Raw genomic sequence first — 9,286 nt, 5'->3', positions numbered from 1 at the left:
ACTGCTGAGCGCAGGATGGTTGTTTACAAAGCAGGAGAGGATTACCCAAAGCTGACGGGTTGTGTAACACCCCACCCTCCACCACAGCAGTCAACAGCAGAAACCGGAGGCCAAAAGAGGAATGGGCAAGTGCTCTGAATCTCAGGGATCCATCTCCCACCTCACACGTGACAGGACATACTGCGACCTGCTCAAAACAATCTGGAAGAAGGGCAAAGTCCAGCTGGGATCATCAGTGGTGTCTGGAGGGGAGAGCAAGAAGCAGAGTCTTCTCTCAGCTGTTCTGGGCCTGGAAGGAAGGGCTGGCTATGTCAGCAATCACCCCCAATTCAATCATTTTCAGCAGCCAGTTCCTCTCAGCAGTGATATTGTGCTGAAAGAGCTGCAGGGACAAAAGAGGCAAAGTTATAGATTATTCCTTACAGTGCCCCTCATCCTCCCCAAAATGCACTGGATCCTGCTCAGCTCCTCTTTGGCTGCAGCCCCTTGCAGGACTTCACTGCACGGGACTCTCATCACCAAACTAGGACAGATGAAAAGCACCCTGAAGGTGTCAGCATCTGTGCCCAAGCTACTCTCTGAGAACAAAGCATGTCCTGTCATGTTTCCCTGGTATATCCCAGCAGGAATTTGCATGGGTAACACCAGTGACAGCTACCAGACCTCTCAGCCTCTTGACTCCCAGCTTTGTCCAGTAAGTTCCCCTGTGGAGAACACCTTAGTTTGAAGGGGAGACATTTCCTACCTCTTTTTTCCGTGAGCGACCTGTATTGTAATAATGGATTGGCGTAGTATTGTCATGGTTTCCAGGGTAACCAAAGCCTGCAATATTGACCTCTTGGCACATATGGAGGGCTAAGTTCAAAGCGATGATTCCCGTAGTGGCATATCTCTGGGAAGGGAAAAGAGAGAACATCTGTTTAGGATTTCAGACTCATACTTTTACAATACTGACACCAGCAACACCTTTGCAGCTGGGACCAGTAGCTTCTTCCACACCCAATATAGCAAAAAAGTATGTTAATAAAATGGGGCAGGTGCACAGACAGCACTCCCAAAACTCAAACAAGGAGCATCTTATAAAAAGGTGCTGCAGAAGATAAGGGCTCATGAGCGTACAATGTCTGGGTTGATAAAACATAGAGCTCCCTGGAAATCAAAAAGCTTTGAATGGAAGAAATCAGCACACTTTTTAACAAATCCACATCCATGACAGAGCCTGTACAAGGTCTCTGGCATCTCTGTCTTTTCCATGTGCCTCTTTGTGTGTATTCCCTGCTGGCGGCCCTTGTGTGATACCTCATTTTTAATTCACATATTAAATTCCTGTCCCTGGCCTGTGTGCTATAAAACTGCCTTCTGCTCACGCAAAGCTAACACAGCCAAGTACAAAAATCAAACGCTGCCTTAAAAGTCTCGTGACTGAGCAGCACAGCCACCACACTCGCGAGCAGCTCAACATGCTCTCTGGTCCCCCCCAACCCTAACCAAGCACTTCACACTCCTCGCCTGCATTTGCACTTTCCAAACATTATAGCAGGGAAATGTACTTCTTTACCAGTATTGCTTGAGCAGCCTGGAGATTTGGCACCTAATCCCAACCCCAGCCAAGAGTGAGTGCATGACCTTGGACAAGGTTATTTTACCACACTAGGCCTTCTCCTGCGCTTGTTGCAGATTATAAACATATCCTAGTAGTGCCTGGCAGGCTTAAATTTAATTAAAGATTGCACAGCACCATCATAAAGATCATCAGGACCAAAGACAAAGTATCATTAGATTCATTAATGAAATAATCCTCCATCGTGCAGCGAAGGGGAAAACTGCACTCCAGAAGCACTGGCCATAACAGCCAGCCTCAGGCCAGAGATCTGTAAGAACAGTGTTTTAAGGAATGCCAACCAAAATTCCTCCCATTTTATACTAGTTAATTATCAGTAATGGTCTTCAGACAGGGAGAGCACAGGAACATGTATGAAAGGGTTTATAAGGCAGAGCTGCTTGTCACTAGAGAACCAGGTTTTCTGAGGTCTAGGACTATGGATGGAAATACAACTCTAAACAGGGATTAGAAGGTAAATGGCAAGGGGTAATGGGCAGACTGGAATGAGAATAACACTGCAGTGCTGTGACAGGTGGGGAAAAGCCTTTCTTGGGTAGGAGCAGGGCTCCAAACCTGAAGCACCATGCTATAAGGAAAAGACTGCATTAACTAGGGGAAGGGACTGGCTAATCTAATGAAAAGGTTTTCCTTCCCCTTGCATGGCACAGAAGCAGTAAGGTGTAAGGGAAGACACAGAACACTGATGCTCATCTGTCCCCTCCCCAGTGCGGTATCATACCCTACTTGATGCATTCAGCTGCAGCAGCTTGTACGTCGCCTCATAGGTGACATATGGGTTGAGGATCCGTAGCTGGGAGACGTTCCCATTCCACTCCCGGGGGGGCTGGCGCCAAAACCCCACCTTCGTCTGCAGGAGAAAGGCAGAGAGATACTTAAGGCACGGCCATGCACAGCAGACAGTGCCGTGATAAAGACCCTTGAGTTAGCGACGGTCTGCTGCTCCGGCTGGGTGCTCGGATGGACTCAGGAGAGTTCAGAGGAATAAAGGATCATCAGAGATCCTTTTCCATTCATTCCTATACACCTGTCTCCAATGTGGCTGAGACCGGAGTCTTTCTAATTAGTGAAAAATAAGGTCTCAGGTGCATTATGCAGCTCATTAAATATCTGAAAGATACACGATTATTAGAGCTATTGAATATGTCACTACAAATAACCTGATTTCAACCTTCCCTCATGAAAGACATCTCACCTTATTCCTTGTTTTCAGCAACACTTCCCTTAGCCAGAGGAAATCCAGGGGCTTGAACGGGACAAACACCATAAGTGTATCATTGTCATTGTTTTCCAGAGGGTTGGGCAGAGCTGATTCAGGGAAGAAGAGACGGATGCTGGTTCTCTCCCCCACATCTTTCTTGTGCTCTTTTACTGGAGCATCATTTAATCTGAGAATCAAAGCCAGAATTTGTCCAGTTTCAGTATCACTCGTTCCCAGTCACGGAGGCAGCTGTGTGCTCTCAGGCACACGACCGGCCACATGAACTCACTAGAGGCCACCAACACACATTATGGCCCAACCCAGCAGTCTGGTTCCACGGTGTGGGATACCTCACACAGACACAGCAGTAGTTCCTCCCTTGTAATAAAAAAGCACGACAGAGGTGGCAGACAACCGGTATTTTTCAGATAGGGAAGTGAGGCACAGAGAAATTAAATCACTTTCTCAAATCAGAGTTAAAATACATGTAGTCCTGTAACACAGGGATTGCCTGCCACTTCACTGAGCTGGAGATGGCTGTCCAGCTCCCCTGTATCAACATCTGTCAACAAGGGGTACAAATTCTGGCTCCTGTGGTGCCTGTGCTTGGCCATGAACTGCAAGAAAGTTATTTGATTACCTGAGCTGATCGATCCTAGATGTTACGTTTATCAGACAAGAAAGTTACTTGCACATGATACTTCTCAGTCTCTGCTTAATTGTTAAGGCTTTAATAAGGATTCAGTACCTTATGATAACGTGGTGAGAGTCAATCATTTTCCCAAAGCGTTGGCCATGGATGGAGTAGCCATTGCCGACCACAACGCACCTTTGGCACCATAAACTGGCAAAAGAATAGATTACAAGAAATTAAGTCCTTCTCTGACAAGTGTCTCCACCAGGTTAGATCATCATCCCCTGAGAGCCTTTTTGATGTTCCCAGATAACTCCTGGGGTGGCCTCAGAGGAGCAAAGCCCTGACTAGTAGGACTCCAGGTGTATCTTAGATAGATGGGTCTTCTCTTAGAGACCAGGAGGAAATGCAGTGCCATCAGCATACCAGTAAAATTGTGAGGGCTCTCTAGTTAGACAGAGGACACAAGATACTAAAGAAATGGAGAGAAAGTCAAGTGTGGACACCCAGCATACCAGTAACTGGGAGAGTATTGTAGAGAGAAAGAATGAAAGGCCACAGAAAAATCCCTCTAATGAATCAGATGAAAGAAGAAGGGCCCAAATAAAAGCATTTGCCAACAGCTGCCACAGTCTACTTCGCTTTCTGCTCTCCCTGAATGTGGGCAGGCAGAACCGAGGGAGGCACACAACTTTCCAAGCCCTGGACCGTCACACTTGGGATGGAGTTAGAGCAAGAGAAAATAGATGGGACAGGGCGATACTGAGAACAGAGATCAGGGTATGACAGAAGTTAAAGGCAGGGAGCTGCGATCTAGCAGCTTAAGTTCATCAGTACCAGAGCTGCTTGAAAGGGCATGTCTAAAAGGGAGAGACAGAGAGAGAGAGAGAAACCTACTGAGAGAGGAGATGAACAGTGACAGGAGTGAGAGGCAGAGAGGGCTGTGAAGTTGAGCACTAAGAGAGAAAACTTCGAGTAGCTGGAGGATCCGAGGCTCTCAACCCAACTGTCACTTTTCTCACATGTTTGCTCCCCCAACACCCATCTCCAGTATTCATACCGGCCAAAGGATCCCGGCAACTCCTGCTGTGGAAGAAGCTGCAATGTGGCAAACGCAGAGAGAACTGGAAGACAAGAAGTTGAAGAGTCATCTTCAGCGAAGATATGTGGCCCCACCACTGCCAATGGGCCAACTTTCCCTTTTCTTCTCTCTCTAAAGTGCCAGAACACTTTACATGGGAGGGCCTGCTCAAACACCACTTGTCACATCCATCTGCCCAACCCTGTCCAAACTGAGGCATTTTTCCACATAAAAGTTATGCACTTTATGACCAGTGCTACCAGCAACCGAAGCTGGTCTGTCATACCTCACACTGAAAAAGGCAAAAGGCACTGACCCACTCAGCATCTTCTCTCTGTTGGCATTTGGAAACTTCCATAATGGCTCCTGCTCCATCCACAGGAGCATTGCTGTCAGCCTTCCCCTTCCCATCCCTCGTCGCACAGCTAGAGCCTGGAGTTAAAGCACTGCCCCCCTCCTCCATCACCACCACCGTTGACTAGGACCGCTTCTCAAAAGCATGCCATCCAGTCAGTCCAGATTTCCCCTGGTGCACCCTGGTACCCAGCTGTATTTCCATCTCCTCTGCAGCACTCAAGGCTGCCCCATAAAGGGGACACTCTCCAGTTGCACAGCGTCCATCCAAGACGTGACAATGGTGAGGGCAGAGCATTGCAATACCTGAGCTCTGCAGCCCAAAAGGCAGTTTACGGAACCACAGAACTTCTTCAAGCTCTCCTTTAAAAGGTCTGTCCATGAGTGAGCATAAGGATTTGCTGGTCAGGAAAGGCTGCCAGTGAGATTCAAACCTACCAAAAGAGATTCAGAGAGGCAGCAATTTAGGGATGAGTGGAGCAGCCACAACACTATCAGACACAAGGACTAGGGCAGCTGGAGCAGGCTGCATAATGAAGAGCTTTGGAAAGCGACTGAGCTATCCTGAAGTACTTCCCAGAAATGACCCACATCTCTCAAATACAGTCCTTACTGCTGTTCCTAATCCACCTTCTGAGCAGCAGTGACAGTAAAATCTCATTTCCCTCCAGTTCTGGTCCCCCAGTTCCTCTCCCTTTTCAGTCATTGCTCTTTCTGACCACGTTTGGGGAACACTTATTCATCCTTTCATTGTTTATCCACAAAAGGAGAGAGGGGCAGAATTCCAGTTATGTTTCCAGTTTCATTTATTCATTCACTTCATGCCAGAGCTCATGACACCCATGACAAAGCCTCGCTGCACACTAATCAGTTCAACAGCGCATCTTTTCCTCTCTGATTGTCCTTCAGAAGACATTTTACACACACATGTGTATTGCATCGTTCTGCTGGCCTGTTGACTCACTTGTAGTGATGTCAAGATGCCATTGGGCAATAGTCAGCTGAAATTATCTCTATTTCCCTTCCTGTGTATCCGCACAGGTTGCCAGTCTCCACCCATCAGCAGCCACTGATTCATCTCTCAACAATATTCCCCAAACAAATGAAACACAGCTAACAAACCTTCCAAGAAAAGGCTTCCTCCACACAAAGCGTCTACGGCAAGCACCAAGATGCTTCCTGTGAAAGAAACAAGGTTAATTTTCTACTAGACACAGTGGCCCTCAAGAATGTGGCCTGAGAATCAATGATAATTCTGGAGGTCTCTTAAAGAGGTTTATAAATGCAGGGTTTTGAGCTCCTGACCACGTCGTCCTGTCTCCCAGCTCCTGACCACTTCTGTCTCATGAACAGCATGCCCCACTCCAAGAGCACGTAAAGGGTTCCTTTACACAAAGGAATTTAGGTGGAAACATGTCTCTGGAGAGCTAATGCCGAAGTTAGGTCATGCTGTTCAGGACCTTGAACAGCTTGAGTTTTAGAAAATCATTCTCCTCAGGTAAAGCTCATTAGTTCCTCCAGATAGAACCAGGCAATGAACAGCACTGTGGGATGTCCACAAGGCTCTGTGGAAATGACCAGCAGCAGCAGGGAATCTCCACTGCAGTCCTGAGGCATCTCCAGGCTCACCGACGCTGCTTCATCCTGCTACTTTTCTCTCTGTCCTGCGCTCAAGTCCCTGACGGGCAGAACACAGTCCTCTGAGTCCCCAGGGATTCACATTATTGAGTGAGCTGTTTCTCACCCAGGTTTTATCCTGGGAGGGGGGTTGCCTTTTTTTTCCACAGTAATGAATTGTCCCTCAATTCTAACCCAGACCACAGTAGCACTGAGGTCAGAAAAGGGAAGAGGAAAAGGTAACTTACTCAATGTGGCTTTCATGTGAGTTCATCACAGAGAAGTACAGGCTCTGCACGCACAGACCTGCAGAAGGCAATGGAGAGGCTGATACAGGCAGAGCAGCTCCACAGCCCCACACTACAGCTAGGGCCACCCCACTGTACTGTCCAGAGGACCTCACCCCCCTGACAGCATCTCCCCAGCCCCTGCAGCCATCAGACCTGCAACTGAGCAGACCCTGTTTCAGAGTTTGGAGCCTCCAAGTGGCTGTATTTGGGTTAGCCCCTTGCTAGACAAAATTAAACGGGGCCTTCTGGTGATAAACCCTAGTAAACGCAGCATCCTTTTTCCCAGCAGCTACGGGCACTCGCTTGCAAGCTCAAATCTCACCATTGCTCACATCAGTCTGTAAAATGACACATGGTGACAGTGCAGAGTGGGGAAGGGACTGGCTATGGCAGTCCCTGAGCTGGACAAGCCCTCAGACCCTCAGCACACTCCTTGTGGGGGCTGGCCTGGACCCAAAGCCCGGCTCCCCTTCCCTGCACCCACAGCCCTCCTTGCTGTGCCCACTGCTGGGGTGAGTTCTGGAGTCTCACATCAACAGGATGGGCTCCCTTGCTCCTTCCTCTCCATAGCTGTCAGCAGGCTGCTCCTCACGATGTCACAGGGGACAGGGGACTCTGAGAGCCTTCAAACATCCCCTGTTGCACGAAGTGATCCATTATCCCACTGACAGGCAGTAGGATGCAGCTGCAACCCACACCATGGTGCTTGGGTACAAGCCTAGAGGACAGAAGCCTTTGCTGAGGACAGCAAAAGCTCGCAGCAATAAGAAGAAATGTCCATGCAGGAGAAATCCTCTAGTCCTGACCTGCTTCCTAGACTGAAACTAAGAGACTCATGCCAGTGAAAAGAGAAGCCAAAAGCAGTTCCGTAACACGGACAATAGCTTGTCTGAGCGGCTTGATCAAGGTGCTGTGCTGATTAAATGAGCTCTGCTCACCCCCAGTGCCCTGCACCATACAGATGAGTTTGGGACTACAGATGCAGAAAGGAAAAAGTCCTCCATCATTTAAACTCACCTAAATAAAATGACACTGGTCACATCTTGGTCATTGAGCAGCTATGACTTTTTCTGTGACAACCAACCAGCCTTTAAATAATGGTACGAAGTGAGAATCGGGTTTCTTTTACTCTTGGAGGGAGATCACAAGCAGTTACATGTGCTTGTACAAGCAGCATGGGTCTCTCCTGGATCTCCTACGCACACTTCACAGAGGCTTTCATCAGCCGATTACTTCTGGGCTGCTACACACATACACACAACACAGGTAAACACCCACCTCTGGACCCTAATCCTGCAGAGATTGCAGCAGCATTTATCAGAGGTCACCGCTAGACCTCCCACACACACAGAGGAATTTAATTTGGGTATCACAGAAGTACATTAACCCTACTCCAGCCTCCCTCAGCCCTGTGCACACATATCACACAGGATGCAGGCCTTGCATGGGTGTTTGCAAATATTAACACTTTGGAAAGAAGTTATTCCTCCTTCGCCTTTGCTGCAGAGGCAGCATATTGGGTGGGCATAGGGGAGAATTAATTTTGTAACTGGGCAAAAAAAAAAAAGATTTTTACACTTTGAGAAAAGAGTCACCTTTTAGATGCTTTTCTACTCTCCACATCCCCAAAGACACCCAAGATGGCTTGATTTTAAAAAAATACACCTAAAACAAGCACAGCTGAAGTCTCTTTGGAGAAGCTTTGCTAGTGACAAATGCCAGAGCAAGACCGGTGCACAGGAGAGCTGGATTTGCAGGATGGGAACACAACTGCTGGAGAAATACACAAAGGGGGGGCACTGTGACCGGGGACTGTGCTCCTGTTGGTGATGCCCATGTGTTGGGAGAATATTTAACCCCCCTCAATCTCAGTCTCTGGAGACACCTAGGACTGCACATGTCTGATTTATATAAACATATCTCCTCCCTCCCCTCTTCTGTCATATCCTATTTCTGGGGTCTCTCCAGTGAAGACGTCCGTGGCCAGGAGGGTCATCTCCTGCTGTAAAGCCTCAGCCCAGCAAGGCTCTAGGTCAGGGCGACGCAGCGGCAAGTGCTGGCTGGGAGACAGCCGGGCTCAGCATGCACTGAGGTTTTCTTACCCACACAGAGCCACATCACCAGCTTTTTCCACTGGAAGAAGGCAAAGAGTCGTCTCCCTGCTATGGATCTGGGGTTCATGCTGTCTCCATGCAAAACCTGCAAAACAGCAGAGATGACACAAGTCAAAACCAGGGCTGACAAGCTTTCACGTGACACTTCTGCAGAGACAGGCAGGCTGGGTGACCATCCTGCAAACCTAGACTTCCCCATGCCATGGCTCCGTCTCTACAGCGTTGGTCTGTCTGCTGATCCACAAGACCCTCGTGCACAGAGAAGAGCGGCTGTGTTGGGTGAAGCCCTTCTCTCACTGCCTTGCTGGGTGCTGGAGGCAGTAGACAAGCACGCAAACTCTCTGTCACCATAGGCAGGTCCTGCCCGTGCCCTG

At 48.5% G+C, this 9,286-nt stretch overlaps 1 protein-coding gene across 1 annotated transcript; it reads right to left on the bottom strand.

Annotated features, from left to right (window-relative positions):
- Nucleotides 1-274: 274 nt before the first annotated feature.
- LOC141473782 (CMP-N-acetylneuraminate-beta-galactosamide-alpha-2,3-sialyltransferase 4-like) lies at nucleotides 275-6,534 on the bottom strand. Its single transcript, XM_074161389.1, has 10 exons — nucleotides 6,521-6,534; nucleotides 6,197-6,229; nucleotides 6,014-6,070; nucleotides 5,198-5,325; nucleotides 4,517-4,580; nucleotides 3,571-3,666; nucleotides 2,817-3,009; nucleotides 2,343-2,471; nucleotides 746-892; nucleotides 275-382 (listed from the first exon to the last, which is right to left on the bottom strand). Exons 1-10 carry the CDS (start codon nucleotides 6,532-6,534, stop codon nucleotides 275-277), a joined length of 969 nt encoding a protein of 322 aa, XP_074017490.1.
- Between the last annotated feature and the right edge of the window lie 2,752 nt (nucleotides 6,535-9,286).

Source organism: Numenius arquata, chromosome 19 (assembly GCF_964106895.1).
Source record: "Numenius arquata chromosome 19, bNumArq3.hap1.1, whole genome shotgun sequence".
NCBI lineage: Eukaryota > Metazoa > Chordata > Aves > Charadriiformes > Scolopacidae > Numenius > Numenius arquata.
The sequence above is the reverse complement of the archived record's forward strand: the minus strand, read 5'-3'. Positions and strand labels throughout refer to the sequence as shown.

What these genes read in the sequence shown, in the direction of transcription:
- LOC141473782 (XM_074161389.1), bottom strand. An exon ending in TTTTGGGCTGCAGAGCTCAG is followed by an intron (nt 4,581 to 5,197) that starts GTATTGCAATGC and finishes CTTGTCTTCCAG; the next exon opens with TTCTCTCTGCGTTTGCCACA. An exon ending in TGCTGAAAACAAGGAATAAG is followed by an intron (nt 2,472 to 2,816) that starts GTGAGATGTCTT and finishes TTTCTCCTGCAG; the next exon opens with ACGAAGGTGGGGTTTTGGCG.